The sequence below is a fragment of the Aphis gossypii genome, unplaced genomic scaffold (genome assembly GCF_020184175.1).
Source record: "Aphis gossypii isolate Hap1 unplaced genomic scaffold, ASM2018417v2 Contig00398, whole genome shotgun sequence".
Lineage (NCBI taxonomy): Eukaryota > Metazoa > Arthropoda > Insecta > Hemiptera > Aphididae > Aphis > Aphis gossypii.
Window position 1 is genome coordinate 1 of NW_026083091.1, and position 21,984 is coordinate 21,984.

A 21,984-nucleotide genomic window follows, 5' to 3' on the forward strand; every position below is an offset into this window, starting at 1 on the left:
TCTACTACCTCATCATCACTGACATCTAAGTACATTTAGAACAGTTAATCAACTCTAAGTGAACAGTAATAAATATATAAAACAACTTTATTCTTACCAAAAATATTTCTTCTTTCATGATGGACATCATGATTTTCAACAACTTCATCTGAAAGAAAATAAATAAATGCATTTCATGTTTTAAACCATAAATTCATTTTATATTTACCATCCATATTATGGTTCAATACTTCTCCATTGGGTATATCTAGCAACTGAGGTACTTGATTTTCAACAGCTTCATCTAAAATAAAACAAATGTAATTTATATTATATTGATATATTGCTTTCTCTAAATTACTATAAATTTGTCCTATTGCCAGTGCTCGCATTCTTTCTTCATATCCAGCTACACTATAAGAACAACGTTTTAAAAATGTTCCTACGCTTATTAATCCTTGCCGAAGTTGATGACTTGCAGACTTAATCCGCTTATCGTTGGCGACATATTTTGCCCGTTTTGTATGTAAAATGACTAAACCATTGTCTGTTTGGTTAAGCTTTATTGAATAGTTTTCAATAAGTTTGCATATATTTCCTTAAAAAAAAAAAATTGTTTCAACACAATAAACTAGGTTATAAATGTAGTGTAAAAAAATGTTTTATTTTACCTAAAAATACCCAAATATTTGGATGAGAAGTCTGGAACATTTGTCGTAGTTTATTGTGAAACGATTCAACATTATTATTAGTCCTAAATTTTTTTTTGTATACAGACAGTACTTCTACACCAACGTTTTGCAGCCAATATCTGTTAAAAATTAATTTTAATAATGATTTTTACAAATATTTAGTAGGTATTACAAATACTAATCATTGCAGTCATTGCACTCAATTAGAGCTTAAGGTTTACATACCGTTCATAGTAATTGAACAACCTGAGCATATTTACATTATGCATAGATGCATAACGCTTTGCTTCAATAAATCCTTCTTCAATTCGTTGAGCTGGAAGTAAAGGAATTACCATAATCATCTTCAATGTTTTTAAAGCGGCTTCATTAGTGTTGATTAAATTCAAATAACCTGAACATTATTTCTTTTTACAATTTTGATCGAGCCTCGACATAGGTACTTTGACGATTCTTTGCATTTATAGTACCTATAGTAATAAATTATAATTTATAAGTTTATCATATAAAAGTTAAATTTATGTATTGCATTTAAATAAACATTTAAACATGTTTGATGGTATATAGGTATCTAATGATTATAATTAATGATAATTCCTAGTTATTAGAAAATATTGAAACATTAATTCTATATTTTTATAAATCATTGTAAGATATAAAGATGTATATTAATTGATTTATACATTACAATAATATTTAAACATATTATTGAAGACAATTAAATAATAATTGCCACTAATATTTTGGTTTATGTAAGAATTTCATCTATAACACAGTATTGCAAATTTGATTAAATTAAGATATATTATTAATTGGATCCATGTAGGTATAAATGTATTTTATATCCATTTAGTATCCACAAAATTATAATTAAATAATAAAAATAAATAATATATAGAATAGCCCAAGAACATGAATGTAACTACATTTTGTTAAGTAGGTAATATGGAAAAATAACTACTTGCTTTGTTTACATAATAATTTCCTTAACACCCCTGCTATTACTTTTGGATTCTAAGAGAAACAACGAAGCTAGTGGTTTTACACTAGTTTATTTCTTCTTTTTTTATTCTATATAGGAAGCTACAAACTAGTTTTATATTTGTATTTGATGTCAAAAAAAATTGTTTATAATAGATTAAAAAAATAAAAAAGAATAGAAAAAGATTACACATTTACAAATATATTATTTGCAATAAATTCAAAATATAAATGATTACAGCATAGGCGTAACAAGACTTCAAAGTTGGAGGCTTTAGTCATTCATAGCATTTTTTTAAAAAGTAAATAAGGTGGAGGCTTTGCCCCCAAATGTAATATAAATTTAAATCAATAAATTAATATTTTTTTTATTATTAAGGTGTGTGTATAATAATTATCATAAAAAGTGCAATGAGGAGGTAAACATAAACTATTAAAATGTGTTATTTTAGTTAAGTACAAAGTTCTTGATTTTTATATCAGTGAAATTATAGAATTTATATGGGTAACATAATAATAATACACTTGTCATTACAGTTTAAGCTTCTGCTCACTGTATGCTCAATAGGTAGGTACCTATATTATATTGGCATTTTTTAAAAAAAAAAAGGTTTCAACAGCTATAAGAGACAACTTAGAGAACTGATTTAGAAATATAGTTGAGTAAACTTGAGTAGTTGACATTGATGAAAATGTTATCATATAACATCACTAGATGTGAAACTTGTTGAAACAGAAAGTGATAGATGTAGTATTTTATATAAATTTAGAAAAACAGATCACTACTTCTACAATTAATGTTACATTGGGTCTATTATTCTGGGTGAAGATTATTTTTGTGTTTACTTTATTGACAATTCCTATGCAGTATGTAGGTACTGTATAATTAAAATTATACTTACTTGGTATTGTTTCTTTTTGAGCCATTTTTTACATAAATGTACCCTTGATGCTCCATGATGATTGAAACAATTTAAAGATAAAATATTAAATTTCAACTCACCAAAAGTCTATAATCTATATTATGGATATTAATATATTATACAAACTCGAAACTATAGATATTAATACTAATTTATTAATTGTGTACGTTTTATTTTTGTCTGAGCGATATTGTAACCAAATACTAATCTATAGTATTTGTTGTAACTATTATCTTATCAGATTTCTATAAATAGTATTAAAAACTATCTTAAACCACACGCACATCGCCCGTATTTTATATGAAAAAAAAACGTGGGCAGAATTAAATAATAATAATTGTGAAATTTTTAATTCGATGTTTATTACGCCTATAGACAAATATGAGATTGAAAGATAAACACAACAAATCAAAAATCATACAACTTTCTTTGAAAATGGTCTAACAAATCTTATTCTAAAAAAAACTGCTAGTATACCATATCGTACCCACTGACAAAATTATTTAATCACTCAATCTCTTTGGGTATCTATTTATCCATTTATTTGCTTAAAAGATGTATAATTGTACATACACCTGATGACCCCACAATCTGTAATAACTATTACTATAGAGTATAGACCAATAACCTTATCTTTATTGCTATCTAAAATATTTGAAAAATGCCTAAAAATCAGAATAATGACATTTTTAAATAGTAAACATTTTTTCTCTAAAACCTATTTGGTTTATGACTGACAGGTATACTGATGATGCATTATTTGAAATTAATAAATGTATTTATTCAAACCTGGATTAGATGTAAAAAAAGATTTTGATTGTATAAATCATAGAATTTTTTTAAAAAAAATTAAACTATTGCGGGTTGAGAGGAAAAATGCATCATGAATTATTAATTAATACCTATCTAACAAATAGATCGTAAGTAGTTAGGGTTTACGATTCTATAGTACGCCATTAGAGGTACCATATGGTGTAAGTACCTCAAGGTACGGTTCTGTAGGCCTATATTTTATTATATGTATAAATGGTTTGCTGAAACTAATCTAAAATATAAACACAATTTGCTATGCAGATGATACTGCTATTTTGATTCACTTTTTCTAAACTCAAATATTATTATAAACAAAATTAAACCTTGGTTTGATAATAATCTATTAGAAATAAACCTTGACAAATCGAAATATATTTATTTTTTTATAAATCTGGAAAATATTGATTCGAAATATAAGATACTCGTTAGTTTAACAAACAATCATAATATAGGGCATAAACAATACAGGTGATAATAAATCCACTGCTTTGCTTTCTATAAATAAAATTAAATACCTTGGTGTAACACTTGATAATAAACTTTAATGGGATCATCACATAAACAATTTAACCAGTACAATACATAAGTTTTTTTTATATCTTTCATGATGTTAAATATATTTTCATTATACAGATGAAAAGACTTATATATATTTCGCTTGTTCAATCAATAGGCATTGAATTATGGAATAATTGTGTGGGGTCAGGCATATAACTCACATGCAAATTCTTTAAAGTCAACTATAAATAGCCTACTTAAATTCTTATTAAATAAACCAAAATATTCCAATAATGAATATGTGTACCATACTACCATGATCTAAATGTATATAACGTCAAAGCTTTATATTTTAATAATATCTCAATTGCTCTATACAAACACAGACATGATACTATATTTTCTATCAAACACGAATATTGTACTAGATACAAAAATTATTAACATATGTTAATAATTTTTAATATTTAATTAATATTATTATATTATAATAGAAAAATTCTATTCCTATTGTAATACACTTTGAAGGGTTCTGAAAATTAATATTATATTTGATTTTCATAGTTTAAGACATTTTAAGCTGTAAATAAAACACAAAAAAATGTTAACGAAATTGATATTGTATAAATTTTACGACCTTTCACTGGTATTATTTGTTTTGTAATATTGTTTTTGTGAACTCGTTACAAACCCTCCACCACAAGCTTTTAGCTTATTGGAGGGTTGCAAATATGTATATACTCGTATTATTTAAATATCTTTAAATTTTGTTTTTATTGTAATTGTTTTTAAATACTGTGGGATATTAATTTGTATGTACGAAAAGAAATTATTTTCAAAAATAAATTATTATTGTTATTATATTATATATGAATCGTGTTTGAAAAACATAATAATAAAATCAAAAACTTGGAAAGCATACGCGATTATAATTTATAAAAGCAGCCCGTTGTCGACGGAAATTGAAACCTTTTGACAGACATTATTACATTATTATTATTAGGTACATTCATTGGAAATTTTTAAATCAATTTTTTAATCAACAAATTGATGATTCAATTAATTTATTTGCTTCAAACAAAAGGAGATGATGTAATATGTAAATTCAATCAAATAAAGTTGTTTTTTGTTTAAACTTTATTATGTTTTTCTTATAAATATTAGAACTAATAGTGTAACTTTATATGTAATTTTTCTTTTAAAAAATTATTAATGATACTATGACAAAGTATAAGTAGATGAAAGATGTTGCGGTAAATCTTCCCATAAGTATTTAGGTACTTGCAATTTTTTTGCCCCACTCCCCTGAGCTAAATTCCAGCGGGCGTCCCTGCCTACAGGTATGATCATAAATAAATGTTTTTATATTACCTACATTGATTTTATATGGTTATATAGGTACATTGGTTTTATTAGTTTTTCACTTTTACCAGTTTTAGCAAGTCACGTTTTTTTATGTAAGTACCAATGTCTTCGGGTAGCAATACTGATCTAAAAATTTCATATATATCTATCTCAGGATTTATTTTATTTACAAAATGTATTATAGATGATCTCCTTAACTACAACAGTGTCTGATAGTTGATACATTGGTCTAAGACTTAAAAACTTGTTTTTTTTCTCCTTGTATATTTATTACATAATACATATACTTGTTATTCCACCTTGGTTCTTTATAGGTAACTTTTTAAAAATTCGAAATAAAAAACTACTGACAATTTGAGAAACAAAAGTTATTTGAGTTAAGTATACAACAAATATTACCTACTAATAAAGTGAATGTTCTTAAATAATTTTTTATATGTTTTGGCACAAGTCTTAGTCACTACAGCTTGATTCTGACAGAGACTAATTAACTTTAGTCTTATCCCCAAAATTGTTAAAGACTCGACACTTTATTAACGAAGGTCTTTAAGACCATACTAACACTTTTTAAACAATTTGAACCAAATTAAAATCTAAGAAAATTATAACCATCCAAATGGATTGCCACTCATGCCCCTTAAACAGAAATATGTGGTATTATGTAAGTCCAGAAATCTACGGTCCAGGTTTGTACGGTCCAGATTTGTAAGGTCCAAAATTATACGGCCCAGATATGTACGTTCCTGATATGTTAGGTTTGTACAGTCCATAATTCTACGGTTCAAAATTATACTGTCCAGGTATGTACGATCCGGGTTTTTACGGTCCAGATTTATAAATTCCAGGTTTATACGTGTCCCCTTTTTTACCTTCAAAGCTTGAATTTTATAGCACTCTAACCGATGAAAATATTACTGATGACGATTATATACATGCGAAAAATGTATGCAACGTGTTTAATATAAAGACATTAAGTGAATATAGCGATCATTATTTAAAAACTGATGTTGGTATACTAGCTGATGTGTTTGAAAATTTCAGAGACTTATGTTTATCTACTCTTGAGCTAGATCCTGCTTATTATATGACTGCTCCAGGATTTGGGTATGACTGTATGCTTAAATATACTAAGATCGAATTAGAAAGGTTAAAATGTCCTAACATGCTTTTGTTTATCGAGAACTCAATTCGTGGGGGAATAACTCAATCAACTAAAAGGTATGCTAAAGCAAATATACCAAATATTGAAGGATTGAATTATAATTATAAAGAACCGATTACATGGATAACATATCTTGATTGTGTAAATTTATATGGAAAGTTTATGTAACCTAACCTTGCCAGAGGTCGTAATTAAACCGCGTTACTACACTACGTCTAGGAAATATTTTTCTCGCTGGTCGATGTAGCTCATTAGCTATACTCTCTAAGGTTGTCATTAAACTATAATATTTCTCTCGCGTAGTTCTTCTAAAATAGATATTATTTCATTATTAACACCAGTATTACCAATACTTTGCGATGATGTTAAAAGATTTAATTTAGTTACTAGTTCATTCGGGTCGTCATAAAAACTAATTGCGTTTGCGGTATTACATCTTTATATAAACCTGAACCTTTCTTAGGTGCAGTGTTAAGTAAAATTAAAAAAAAATTAAACATATTTTAACTGCAGGATTTGTAACCATAGAACTGTTTGCTTCTGGATTAAAATAAAATGGTTCGTTTTTCATGGTCGTATCATCATTAACATTACTACCTACGTTTAGCGTTCGAACTAAATAAATGATCCTTAATTGATGTAAAGTTAATTTGAGGAGATCTAAGGTTGTTCATTTTAGCTATATGTTCGTTTAACTGTTTTTCTTCATGTTTCATTCGTTCATATAGAGGTTTTACAACGACTGACCATTCATGATACTTTGAGGTTTTAGGTTTCTCATCTTCTTTTAAATGAACTCCAGTAGTTTTCAAAATGTAATAGTTTTCTATATCTTCTATAGTTGTTTTTTTCGGTTCCTTCTCACATAAAAAGACCATAGTCCTATAGTCCATGGATAGTATTTATCGAGCAGCTGTAAGTTACCATGACTAAAAATTATAACATGTTTTCCAATTTTATATGAATCACTGACTTTATCATAATACATACCGTAGGATTTATCATATCGTTTTATTGTAGAACGTTTATTATTAAAAAATGTTCAAATGATGAATTTAATTTATCGTCATCATCTTCGTTACTAGAGCATATGGTTTCTATTTTTTTTAGTTCAGTTGGTTGTGAATTAGGTACATAAAGTATTTTTTTCTGTCCGTGTACTTAATGGTTCGATTATTGGCTTAAATACATCACGGTAATAGTTGTCAGAATCTATAACACCACGTTTCATTTCCATTATTTTCCGTTTAATATTTTTTTTTGACGCTATTCAATTTTCTAACAAAACTTTTTCTTTGTTCATTGTAAATTATAAACCCAATATAACTGTATCGGATGACTACTGATAGCACTATGTACGGAATAACAGTACTACAGTGTATATATATATATATATATATATATAAATTATTTTATTTTAATAAACGTATGGAAACCGCATCTATATCTTCCTTCATTCATTTCCGAGTTTTATCGATAACCAAAAACCCATAATCACTGTGATTCCAACAGAAATGAGACATTTTCCGAAATTCTGAGAAATCCATATCTGCAGACGAATGATCGTTAAATTTATGTCGTAAATTTGTATAATCTGTTTCAGTATTATTAAAAAGTTTGAGTTATCTCTTACTAACTGTTTTGGTATTTTTAGAATACGTTTGCGCCAAATAAAATTCAGAGCTAGCACCTGAATGTCTGCAAATGCTGATGTATTCTCTGATTACAGATGTGGACCACATATAACATCATCAAAAATTATAATAGAATTTTCTTAGTTAAGTTCGATTTTATAACCTTATCAACGCTTGTAAATATGAAAAAATTAGCACCTTGTACATCGTCTATTATTTTTTTAATAAAACATATTTTTCCTGATTTGAGGTTATAGAGTATAAATAAATATTTTCAAATCTTAACCCATTTGCATGAGTGATCAGATTATACATTATATTTGTTTTTCCTGAATCGCTGTGACCGACTAGTATAGCACGTATAGTGTCAGGTAATAACGAACTGTGTCTTTATGGTTTTTTTACCATCTGAACATCTACATTTATAACCTCTAATTTATCTTTTTGATCAATCAAATCCATTTTTTTTTATACATACTCTAGAATTTTCAATTGTTAATCAGTTATTGATGACGCGTTCAACTCGTAAGTTAAAATCAAACGAGACTGACAAAAGATTTGTAAGTTCCCTTATAAATAGTCTCCCAGTTGAAGCATGTTTCAGGCTATCAGTATTGTGGTCCTGGTACGAAATTAAAAAAAAAGACAAGATCGCGGTGATAAAGGAATAAACCCATTGGATGCTGCTTATCGTGATCACGATATTGTGTATGAAAGGAGTAAAAAATTAGACGATAGACATAAAGCTGATAAAGTGTTAGAATATCGTGCTTGAGAAAAATTTAAAGCAAAAGACACTCCTAGAAAGAGAAATTGGTTGTGTACGCGGTAAAAGACGTGATGAAAGCTAAAAGAAAAATTGATATGCTTGTAAAGGTAAACGGAAACGTGTTACAAAAAATAATAGTATGCTAGCTGCGAAGAAAAAAGAACCTCGAAGAAAAAGAATAGTGTAAAAGGTTGATTTCAACCCCAGGACAGTCAGGAGGTGCAGTTCCCTTAATACCTATATTAGCAGGATTGTCAGCACTTGGTAGCTTAATGTCTGGAGGTGGTAGTGTATATAATGCGATTCAAAATTCAAAAAGTAAAAAAGGCAATGGTTATTATATTAAACAATAATGGGTTGAGAAAAAAAAATAATAATAATGATTACGCTACCTGATAGATCGCTTTCGACCCAAGATATTATAAAAATACGTTAGAAAGTTGAAAATCAATCATTTCCGTGGTGTGTTTTCACGTGATAGCTTGCCTAAAAACCGCACGTCATTGAGTGTGGTATATTAAACTTAGACATATCTTCAGGCGACTGGAGCCATTGGGTAGCGTTTCATAAAATGAAAATAAAGTCATATATTTCGATAGTTTTGTGATTTACCTCCACCAATTGAATTACAACGTTTTTAAAAAGTTTAAAATAATATATAACTATTCTAACTATCAAGACTTCAATACATTTAACTGTGGACATTTATGTCTTGATTTTTTACAATGCATGAATCTTTTACACTAAGTTTAACTGGAAGTTCGACTGTATTGACTGCAAATTATTTTCCATCTCTAAACGTTTACGAGGATTCAGAAATAGCTTTGTTATCTTTACAAACGTTCAATTCATTTCCAAATATTATAAATGCATTTAATAACCGACTAAAAATAGAAGTAATTCCTTCAAAGAGAAATAAGTATAAATTATACACTTTTGAAATCAGTTTGGAAGAAGGATGCTATGAAATAGAAGATTTTAACAATAAAATTGAAAAGAGTTATCCCAAGTTAATAACAAGTATGGAACACAGCTAACATTCAGTGTACGTATTGATCCTGTTGATTTTAGAACGTACATAAAATGTAATGGAATACTTCAGTTTAATACTCCATATAGTATAGCACCTGTTCTTGGGTTTAAAAAGGTAAGACGTGGACCGTTTTATGAAGCTCGTAGATCGGAAAAAGCAGCAAATTTAAACACAATAAATTCTATAAAAGTAATGTGTAATATAGCTCAAGTATCATTCAACAACCATCTTTAAAGTCATTCGATTTACGAGTTTTTCCCGAGTGGAAGGACAGGATCTAAAGTAATTCAATCACCGTCTAATTTAATATATTACAAATTAAACAAAACAGATATTAATTCAATAACTGTTCAGTTAGTTGACCAAAACAATAATCCAACTGTCGATTTTAACGAGACGTTGACAGTTGTTCTGCATATTAAACGTCACGGATCTCATTATTAAATTTATATCTTAGATTTTAAAATATACGAGTCAGTTACTTTAAGTTTAACTGAGAATGCTACCATATTATCTGTAAATTATTTTCCGCCTATAAACCTTTACAAGGACTCAGAAATGGCTTTGTTATCTTTACAGTCATTTAATTCATTTCCAAATATTAATGAAAATAATAATAATTTTGTATAGAAATAGTTGACAATGAAAACAATAATGCTCCTATGATGTGTTATATTAAATTGGAAGAGGGATGTTATGAAATTGAAGATATTAATCACCGAGTTAAGAAGCAAATAGATGTCTATAATAGTGAAAACTTAACCAATTAACATTTGATATTTCGGTTGATCCTAATGATTTCAGATCGTATATAAAATGTAATGGGATACTACACTTTGAGATTCCATATAGTATTGCACCTGTATTCGGTTTTGAAAAAAAACAATATAATAAACCAGTGTATGAAATTCTTCGATCGGAAAAAGCAGCAAATTTAAACACAATAAATTCTATAAAAGTAATGTGTAATATAGCTCAAGTATCATTCAACAACCATCTTTAAAGTCATTCGATTTACGAGTTTTTCCCGAGTGGAAGGACAGGATCTAAAGTAATTCAATCACCGTCTAATTTAATATATTACAAATTGAATAAAACAATTATTGATTCGATAACCGTTTAGCTAGTTGATCAAGATCATAATCCGATTGATAATTTGGTGAGGCATTGACAATCGTGTTACATATTAAACGTTACAGATCTTGATATGGGATTAAAATTCAATATAAATCCACTACTTCGGATCAGTTCAACTAGTCATAAGACTAAAGTGGTACCGGTAAACATCAAATAAAGTAAAAAATTGACGTTGAAAAATAAAAAATTTTACAAGCTCTGGGTTATCAATTAAAGCAAAATGCCCTGAAAGTGATAATTTAGATATAAGTTCACGGTATGAAACGGATTCTAAATAACAAAAATTGAATATCATTCATACACGCCGTATACTACATCCTTAATAATAACGACGAAATACATAATATATCAATCCAGCAAACAGATGTTTATCCGTATCTACACGAAAGCTTTATTTTTTGGAAGGAATGTTTCGGAACCTGACAAAGTTAAACTATCTAATAACGGTACTCTTATCTCTTCGAACAAATACGCGGCTGGAAATCAATGGTATAGAAGTTGATTGCACGCGTGTTCTTGAATCACTAGCTCGTTGAAAGGATACTTATCCGGTACACCAGACAACTATAATTGTTATGAAAATCTGGCTGGAATTTCAAAAACGCAACACAATCAGCAAATGATAAAGGGTGAATTTAGTGCTTGCATTCCATTGAAATATTGGCTAAGTTTTTTTGAAGACTATAGAAAAATATAGTTTATTCTAGACTGGAATTAATATTAACTCGAAGTCATAGCGATTTAAATGCATTAAGCTTGAAAAGTGGTATAAATATTACTACAGCTAAAGTTTCTTTAAACAAAATAGTATGGAAGGTTCCACATATCACTGTTGACGATGGAGAAAGGTTTGAAATTATTGAAACTTGTAGAAAAAGAAAAAGTTTGTTTATTCCTTTCAGATCTTTTGAAACTTTTGAATATCCTGAACTAGAACCGCTAAAAAAGTTGTATGGAATTGAAAACTGCATTGAAATTAGAATAACCGCGATTTATAATAATCGGATTGCAAAAAGGACGAAAAATACGTTAGAAAAAGACTGTAGTATATTTGACCATTGTAATCTAACAAACGTTAGAGTATTTCTGAACTCAATAGCTTATCCGTAAGATAATTTGAATTTAGATTTTACAAAAAATAATTTTACCTTATTATATGATATGTAGGTATACGGAAAATCCGATATTGAGTCCTTCTACTTTTCTTTCAAACGCTCCACTAGTCATTGATACTTCGAAACAGAACGATTCAGCCACAGCCTCAGCAGTAGATGTACAATTAGAAATTGAAGCTTCAGAATCGCTTACAGTGTAACTGCTTATTGTTTATTGATTCATGATCGTATTGTAGAATATGTACCTTTTACTAGAGAAGTAAGAAAACTTGTGTAAATACAATTTATAATAATAAAAAGTTTATTTAATATTTGTGTCTTTTCTTGAAATAATTATTCAGTAGGTGAACAATATACTCGTATGTGTTAACACCGTATTGTGTTACATGGTAAATCTGAGTTAGCGTAAAATTTTAATAAAAAAAATTTTGAGATTTTTTTTTTTTTGTTACACAGTGAACGTGTGTAGAAATCTCTCTTTGTAAAAAAGGTGCTCAGAACATACATTATGTTTTTTGAAAATCAGTGTTTTTTACTGATACAGCGGAGAAAAAAAAAGTTTGAGGGGAAAATTCTCCCTTAAAATTTTGAAATCTCCGTAATCAAAAGGTGCTCAGAACATACAAATATATACTACTCATGTACTAGTATTTACTTATTCTTGTAGGTGAAGAAAAAATGTATTTAAGAAGATGCATTTACATAATAAATTATGACTATAAAAATGTATATACTATAATTAAATTAAATATATTTTTAAAATACTGATCATATTATATATGATGTTAAAATATTTTGCAAGAACATATTTTTATCTTTACAATGATATATTTTTAAAACATCATCAAAATGTCTCACTAATGATTATAAAATATTTCAGAAATATCAAACCGGCGGCCAAAAATATTTGTACATATTGTGAATATATTTATTATGTTCTAAATACCATCTAAAGTTGTTTTTAAAATATTTGTAGTTCATAAATGATATTTTAAAAATAAGTAGTTTATATTATTGCTATGTGGGATATAGACAACTGAATTTTCAATTTTTCTGAATTTTTTTTTAAGCGTCGATAAATTTTTTTTGGCCCTATAAGATACTTGAAAATTTTTATACAAAGTTCCTCATATGTTATTCTTATAGTGATAAAAAATTTATAAGAATACATAGCCACAATTTTTTTATTAGATTTTTTGAAGTTCACATTTTGACGAAAAATTCGTCAAAATTATGAAATTGCAAATATTGTAGGTATAATCATAAAAATGTTTGTATGAGCAGCTAGAGTTGAAAATTAATACAAGATTTTTCATAAGTTTAGCTTACAATAATTATAAAAGTACTTACATTTTGGTGTATTCAGGCCATTAAAACACAAACCACCTTTTTCACCAATGTAGTGATCTCTCACTATCGTTTATAAATGAGTGCTTGACATCTGCAGTTGGATCAAGTTGTTGGGAAAAGATTACGGTTTTTAAAAGTGAGACAAAGACACAATGTTAATACAAGAGTTTATTAAAATTAAAGTTATAATTTGTTACAATAAAAACAAGTGTATAAGAATTTGAGGACAGCACGTTAAGTAGCTGCCCGAGAAAAAGTTAATCTTAGCAATTCGGACATAGACTAGCTCTATGCGAATGTGAAACTAATTCTAAATTTTAAGACGGACAGAGACCTGTATTTATATGGTTCTCTGTACCCCTGGTTGTACATGATAGAGACTAGGAAATGGACAAAAAGGTGTGTTATAGAATGTTGTCATCGTAGCTGCAAAAGTGGTTTTGCGCCCAAGACACTTGACACTGGATGGACTTGTTGTTGTGCTATTAAATCAAGGCGTGCGCATCTATGAATTATGTGCATGGCTTGATTGTCAAAAAGTGTTAAATAAAAGTCGTTTGTGACTGTGTTTTCCCATACGCTTTGATTCTTGGAAATTGCCATCAGAATTAATTGCGTATCGCTACGAGTATGCTAATAAAATATTTAAAAGCGAAGGACATTGTAGTACATGTAGATAAGTTAAAATAGAAAAGAAAAATAGTGAGAACGACTCCGGCGGCTTACTACATTCCTCCCCTCGAAGCTGGAAGTCCCCGACTTTCTTACTTAAAACCGTAAGGTTGTAAATTTGCATAGTGGGGCTCCGGGCTATTTCTTGCTGTAAGTGGAAATTCAATTATGTCTTCGTTTTGATTTCTTGTTACTGGTGGATTAAGCTCTTGGCTTTCTTCTTGAGTATGTTCTGAAAATTGGGTTTTGCATTTTTCCGTTAATTTCGTTTATGCTGTGTATTATCATCAGTGTCATAATTATAGCGACAAAACTTATGGTTATATATAATGCATAGTTAAACATTTGTTGTATGTCTTGAATTTCCTTGATTTCTATGTTGATTTTGCTTTGACTGTCCAATTGATTTTTTGAGTTAGACACTAAGTGTAAGTCGTCCATGTTATTTGTTTTTACATGATAGTCTTTCATTAAACCGTTAGTCTCTGTTCGTGGTGAATATTGGTTACGATCTATTATTGATTTTGGATTAAAATCTGCGTATTCAGATCTGTAATCAATTTTTCCTGGTAATAATATGTCTCTTGTGGCGAAACCTTGCAAGTTTCGTTTAAGTGTATTACTCCTACTCCTTCGATTGTATGGCTTGTTGATTCTTTGTCTTCATCACAGGTAACGAATAACACGTCATAGTTGGTTACGTATATCCATTCATTTTTGAATCTTTTTTATGAAAGATAGTTGTACCGATTTGAACATGCATTACTTCACAATTGGTTGGAACTTTTGGTGGATCCTGTAATAGTAATACTTCGCATGTGGGTCTAATGTTACGAGGATGTAAAGGATTAATTTCAGGACATAATAGGAAGTCTCTAGCGTGTTTACAATGAGTATAGTAAAATTCATCATAGGTTGCATAATGTTCTTTAGACTTACTTATAGCTAGATACTTATTAATAGGTTTTATATAAACGCAATCGTTGCCAGTACATACTGGTACAGGTATTAAATTATATAAAATAAAATCATTTTGATAAATTAAAGGTAAAGAAATTATAAAACTAGGTTGTCGTTAGCATAATAAATAGCAATATCTGAGAGTTTCACCAGTTCATAAATGTTAGTTATGACTAAGTCAGTGGGTAAATCAGTTCCCCCTGGTAATGATACTTTAATATCTTTAACGTGTTCTAATAACTCCTGTGGAGTTATTAAACTTGGGTGAATAACTCCTATCTTTGCTTGATGTATTATTTCTAGTAACGTATTTGTTTCCAATATATGTTTTGTAATTAATAGATTAACTTGTATAAATGTTTTGTTAAGTAGTTTTTAACCTGTTGTTCATCTGTAATATTTGTTAATTCGTTTATTTCTAATGACATATTAACATATTTGTTTGTTCCTATATCATGGTTTAGTTGAACCACTTTAATTTGTTCTTTAATCAATTTAGATTGTGAGGTATTTTGTGCTACTCCTATGTTAAAGTTAAACTTTTTATGCATTCTAAGTTACATATTCCATAAATTAACCTAGCTGCTTTTGCTGCGAATTTAAGAAGAGCATTACGTTTACTAATTACGTGTCCTATAGAATCTAAAACTTGTGTCTTTTTGTGTTGTAAATTGTTAATTATGTCATCGGTTACAGTAAGTAGACCGTTACAGTTAAAGTTATCTGTTACTGGGTTATGCATATGTGTAACACATAATACTTTGTTTTTTCAATCATAGTATTTATGTAGTCAAATTGTTCGTTATATTTAGTGAGACTAATATATGCAGTAAGGTCCCATTGAGAGGTTATAAGTTTCAACGGTCCGCGATTTTCGTAGTAGATACCGGAATGTTGAGTTAAATGTTCGTCTGTGAATCTTAATGTTCCCGACGTGAACGGTATCATTAACATTATTAGTCTGAAAGTTGTTTATGAAATTAATAAAAATGATTATTCATTTACTATATTGTTAAAGTAAATTGTTATGAACTACCTAATATCAGTTATTACTAAAAGAAAGTTGTATTTATATATAATATATATTCCAAAAAGTAAAAATATTAAATAAATGTATTTAAAATAAAAAAATAAACCCAAAAATAATAAAAAAAATAATATAAAAAAATAATATACCCATTTCCATAAAAATAAATGCCAATATAAGCTGAGTTGGCTTAATAAAATAATGAATACGTATATTATATAAAGGAAATTTAACCACTGATGGCGTCATCTATCTGGACACTATATCTAAGTCGTAGATATCTAAACAGGCATCCAGACCAAATTACATCGGTTACGGGGTTATGTGCTTCTATGCACCCATGATCCCTCCACAAGTTAGACCGTGTGCTTCTGTTAGACACAGCGCACGACCGTTTTTTGTTATATCTCCGATATAATGGGAAACTATAATTGTTTTTCCGTACAGTAGTTGTAAGTAAAATTTTCCGTTGGAGTCAACGTCCCATCCCCTCATTGAAAGAGCGATGTGCGGTGCCCTAAAGCGTCAAGTATTTTGATGTCTGTACTACCCTCCCATAGTACGATCACATCGTAATTTTTATTAAGTTAAGTATTTGTTTTTTGGTTAAGTTAGTTTCAGTTGAGTGGTCCGAGTCATATATCTGGGCAAGTACTGGGTACAATGTTTTGGGTTTGTCTTTAAAATTCTTACTAAATGGTGAACCATGTCTTTCCATTCTTTTGGCGTAACCGCTCTATTTTCTTTTAGTAGCAACGCGCGCCCTTCCAGTTTCGTTACTAGACCTGGCGAGTGTCGACCCATTAATGCTCCTGATATAAGAATTAAGTTGTCGCGCCCTAGATTCGTAAACTCGAAATCCATGACTGCGTATTGAATACTAATTCATTATCCACACAAAAGAAAAAAATACTTATGTCAAAAAAAAAAACAAAACACACAAAAAAAAATAATAATAAAAATAAAATGAAGTAGAAATAGAAAATTAAATGAAAATAATAGACAGAAGGAAACAGATTGAGAGGTTTAGAACAAGACTAGATTACAGAAACGTAAGTCTAACATAGTCAATATGTCTGTTGCGTCTTCGGCATTGTCTATAAGTTTTCAAGTAATGACAAAAAGGTTTTGTAAGTGGACGTTGGCTTTTTGTCATGTCGTGTGTAAAATGGTTTAGTGTTCTAGTTATGTTTAAAATTTCTTCAGCTGAAAAAGTTTGAAGTAAATTTTTGTTCGCTAGATCGATATGTTTTAATAAACAATTTGGTATTTCGTCGTGAACTAAAACATCAGCGTTGTGCTGTTCGCGTCCTATTACGGCGCTAAGTTCCTTTAGGAAAATATGTTGTTTAATTCTAAAACAGAAAAATAAAAGAAAAAAAAAAATTGTAAGGATAGAAAAGTAGAGAAAAAAAAAACTGAAAACTAAATGATTGTTAATATAGATTAGACTTATTGACTTGAACTTTGTTCATCGTCGTAATACCGTTTACATTATTTTTATGAATACGATACTCGCGTCTACCTTTTTGTATTGTTATGTTTTCGTTGTCATGTACTAGTAACACTTCGTATGGCCCTTGCCAATTAAAGCTTAGCACGTTTTTCTTATTATGTTCTCTAATAAGTACTTTGTCACCTACGTGAAGTTCAATTTCGTTTAGAGATTTGTCATAGTAAGTTTGTTTGTTTCTTTTTTCTTAATTAAATTGTCCCTAGCTATTTTATGAGCTTCCTGCATCATACGTTTAAGATCGAATACATAGTTATCGTAATTGTATTGTGGTTCTGGGTCTTTATTAAAGGCTGATGGAATATTTGGTTTAGTACCGAACACAAGTTCGTAAGGCGTAAAATTAGTTGAAGTGTGAACAGTTGTATTATAGCAAAAAGTTGCGTAACATAACAATTTATCCCAGTTGCTATCTTTATCGACAAAACTTCGTAGATACGTTTTTTAACGTTTTATGACTACGTTCGAGAAAACCGTTTGTTTGTGGATGCCAAGCAGTTGTCTGTACCTTTTTAATGTCTAGTAGTTTACACATGCCCTTAAAAACATCGGATAGAAAGTTGGTTCCACAATCGGTTAGAATCGACTTTGGAATACCATATGTGCATACGTAACATTCGACAAATGCTTGTGCTACAGTAGGTGCGTCCGTAGACGATAATGCTATGGCTAACGCGTAACGAGATAACTCATCTTGTAGTGTTAGTATATACATATTTCCTAATAAAGTTTTTGGTAATGGTCCTACTATATCTAGGCAAATGCGTTCGAACGGTTTTACTACTGTGCTGGTAATTAACATCGGTTGTTTTGTTTTATTATGGGATTTATTTTTCTGACAAAGCTCACAATTTTTAATATATCGTTTTACGTCTTTTTTAATATTACGCCAGTTATGGTTTATTGGAGTCGCTTTACGGTACGCGATACTCCTGCGTGACCCCCTAGCGGCGAATCATGATGCTCGTAAATTATTTGTTGTTTTTCTTCTTCTGTATACTGTCTACCACTATATATTTTAACTACGATGTTTGTACCTTTAAAGATATATCTGAACATCGTTCTGATTCGTGCATAATTTGTTAAAGAGGACTGACCGTCTAATTTAATGGTTGAAAAGGCGGTTATGTCGTTGTTAATACAATACGTTTTAATGTCTACTATTGCTTGGTACACGCCCTCTGGTTCAAGAGGCGTGTTATGTGTTTTTAGCATATTATAGAAAATCATCAGAGGCAACGTATCGGAAATTACACAAAACCGGTTTTCGTCCGAAAATTGTATTTTATTAGATTGACATTCTCTACGATACCTCTTACCTCGGAATGGGTTATTTTTTTGTCCCCCGGTATCGGTATAATTGTGGTTTCACTTTCAATGGCCTTGCTAATGCTGTCGTTAACCTCTACAATTTTCGAATTAAAAATCGGTTTGTCTTCCGCGGTTCGAAATTCTCCGAATGTTTATTATCTACTGTTTGATCGGTTTGTATTACTCGGATACGCGATAAACAGTCCGCGTTTGAATGTTCCGGTCCTGCCCTGTATTTATATAGTATAGTCGTAATCAGCCAACTGTAATCGCCAGCGCATTAATTGAGACGATGCGTCTTTAATACCAAACAGGTATGTTAAAGGTCGATGGTCGGTGATTATGGTAAAGTGTCGGCCATAGAGATATGGTCTAAAATATTTCACGGCCCATACGATGGCTAACAATTCTTTTTGAATAACGCTATAGTTATTTTCGGCTTTGTTTAGTGTTCTACTCGCGTAAGCTATAGGTTGGTCATTAGGTACGTCCCCTTGAGAAAGTACGGCTCCTATGGCATATTGTGAAGCGTCAGTACACAAGTTAAATTTCCCTGCTTCCCAGTCTGGATAGACTAGCAATGGCGGGTTCATTAAAGCCTTTTTAAGTTCTTGGAAACTATGTTCGCAATTGTCAGTCCATGTAAATGGTACGTCTTTTTTAAGTAAGTAAGTTAGTGGTTTTGCTATTTTCGCAAATTGTCGACGAAACGTCTATAGTAATTTAGTAGTCCTAGAAAAGATTTTATATCTTTCGCGTTTTTAAGCTTGGGATAATCTTTAATGCATTTTATTTGTTAGGATCTGGTGACACCCCGTTTTCGTTAATTACATGTCCCAAATAGATAACTTCTTTCCGTAAGAAAGAACACTTTTGAGGTTGTAATTTTAATCTATGCACGCGCAGTCGATTGAAAACCTGTTCGAGTTTGTGTTGGTGGTCGTTTAGACTGGACCCATGTACGACGATATCGTCAAGATACGCTGTACACATTTCCTCTAGACCCATAAGAACGGATTTCATCGCGCGAGTAAAAGTAGCGGGTGCTGAACTTAGTCCAAATGGCATACGTAAATATTCGTAGTGACCCGATTTAGTGGAAAAAGCAGTTTTATGCACATCAGATGGTTCAATATTAATTTGGTGATATCCGGAAGCTAAATCTAGAGTACTAAAATATTTAGACGACCCCAGAGATTCGAGAATTTCGAGCAAGTTCGGCAATCCGTATGCTTCGTTCTCGGTGACTTCGTTAAGTTTTCGGAAATCTACACAAATTCGTAACTTGGGTTTCCCTGCCGAATCTAAATTCTTTTTCTTTACTACTACTAATGGAAAGTTAAATGGTGATTTAGAATCGCGTATTATATTACTATTTTTCATTTCCGTAACTTGTTTTTCGATTTCTTCTTGGTACGCCCAAGGTAAACGATACGGACGTATGTTAATAGGTTTTGTGCATCGCGGCGTGTTTATTGTATGTGTCACTACCTCTGTGGCACTTAAATAATCGCCGGGCAAGTAAAACAGGTCCGCGTAATTACAACAGAGCTAAAATATTATCGCGCTCCTCTTTGTTTAAATCGTTCGTGTTAAGTTCGTTTTTTAATTTCGTTATGCGATCCGTTTGGTCGTTATCTGCAAAGGATGCTTTAAGTACGGTTTCATAATACGGTTCCCATTCAATATGTCGTGTGGTTAGCTCGTCGATAATAAAAGGTTCCTCCGAAATATTTATTATATTGCTTATTATTGTATTAGTGCTAACCGGACTGATGCTATTTGCTATAATAACGTTTTCGTTGACGTCTTGTTTTTTATAGTTATCGCGTCATGTTTAATATTTTCGTCGTTTTTAATTAGAAGTACACAGTTACTTCGCGGTGGTAATATAATATCTTTTAAACCGGTTTGTTCGGGTATGGTTAACGTATTTTTATTATAGTCCATAATGACTTTGTTTTGTTTTAAGAAATTTCGCCCGATTATACCTGATTCGTTTATTGGAAAATCGTCGAACACGACGTCGAATTTTACAAGGACGCCTACTTCGCTAATTTGCATAGTCGTCACTATAGTCCCGATCGTAAAAATAGGTGTTTCATTGATACCTTTGATAGTTCGTTTTTCGTATTCATTGATAACTACCTGTCCGTTTAATGCGGAGAGTTTAATGAGATTCATTTCTGCACCTGAATCGATTAATAATTTAATATACTGTGGATCGAAATTATGTGAACTACAGATTATGTGTTCCTCCTCGAAATTAGTAACTACTCTTACGTGATTTCGTTTTATTTCACTGACGGTTCGATTCAATTGACTAGTAGTGGAATTTTCGTTTTCATTCTCGTTGCTACTAGTGCTATTATTTTTTTCTTCGTTATACCTACGTTTTCTACAATCCTTAACAGTGTGGTTATTTTTTTTACAGTATGTGCAGAACCTAACCTGTCCTTGATATTCTTTTTTACTACAACGGGTTTTTCGTCGCGATTACTTATGGGATTTCTAAAACCTGTGCTGCCCGATGTGCTCGCGTTACTACGACACTCGTTTGCATAGTGCCCATTTTATTACATTTATTACATTTAATATTTTTTTTATTCGCGTTATTTTTCCCGTTATTTTTATTCGTGTTAAAGCGTCTATTTAAATTTCTTATGTCCTCCTCTTCTTCGACAGCAAGCGTAATAGCTTCTTCGAGAGTAAGAACGTTTCGCGCTCGTAACAGACTTCGAATTGCGGGTTGTGCCCCGTTAATAAATGCATTGCGCGCTCCCGATTTATGCGTGTTCGCGACTGCGGCGGCGTCATTTTTATTTAGCCCTACCGTTAGTGCGCTTACCAAATCGTGGTAACATTTTTCGGTGCGTGCGGCGAAGCTTTTAATATCTTCGTCGTATTTTTGTTTAATATTGTATAGATTTGTTTGTAAAAAACCGATTGAGTGCGTTGCCCCGAATACTTCCGAAGGTGGGCTTCGAGTGCGGGCCAATCCGGAATACTGCGATAGCGTACTGCTTGAAAAGCTTCCCCCTTTAAACTTG

General features: G+C 30.5%; 1 protein-coding gene and 1 pseudogene across 1 annotated transcript; one reads left to right on the forward strand and one right to left on the reverse strand.

The window, feature by feature from the left end:
* Positions 1 to 137: 137 nt before the first annotated feature.
* On the reverse strand, positions 138 to 1,177 carry LOC126554005 (uncharacterized). Its single transcript, XM_050209122.1, has 4 exons — positions 897 to 1,177; positions 651 to 790; positions 341 to 577; positions 138 to 283 (listed from the first exon to the last, which is right to left on the reverse strand). Exons 1-4 carry the CDS (start codon positions 1,013 to 1,015, stop codon positions 174 to 176), a joined length of 606 nt encoding a protein of 201 aa, XP_050065079.1. The 5' UTR covers positions 1,016 to 1,177; the 3' UTR covers positions 138 to 173.
* An 8,364-nt stretch (positions 1,178 to 9,541) lies between these two features.
* LOC126553998 (uncharacterized) lies at positions 9,542 to 10,293 on the forward strand (annotated as a pseudogene).
* Positions 10,294 to 21,984: the final 11,691 nt, after the last annotated feature.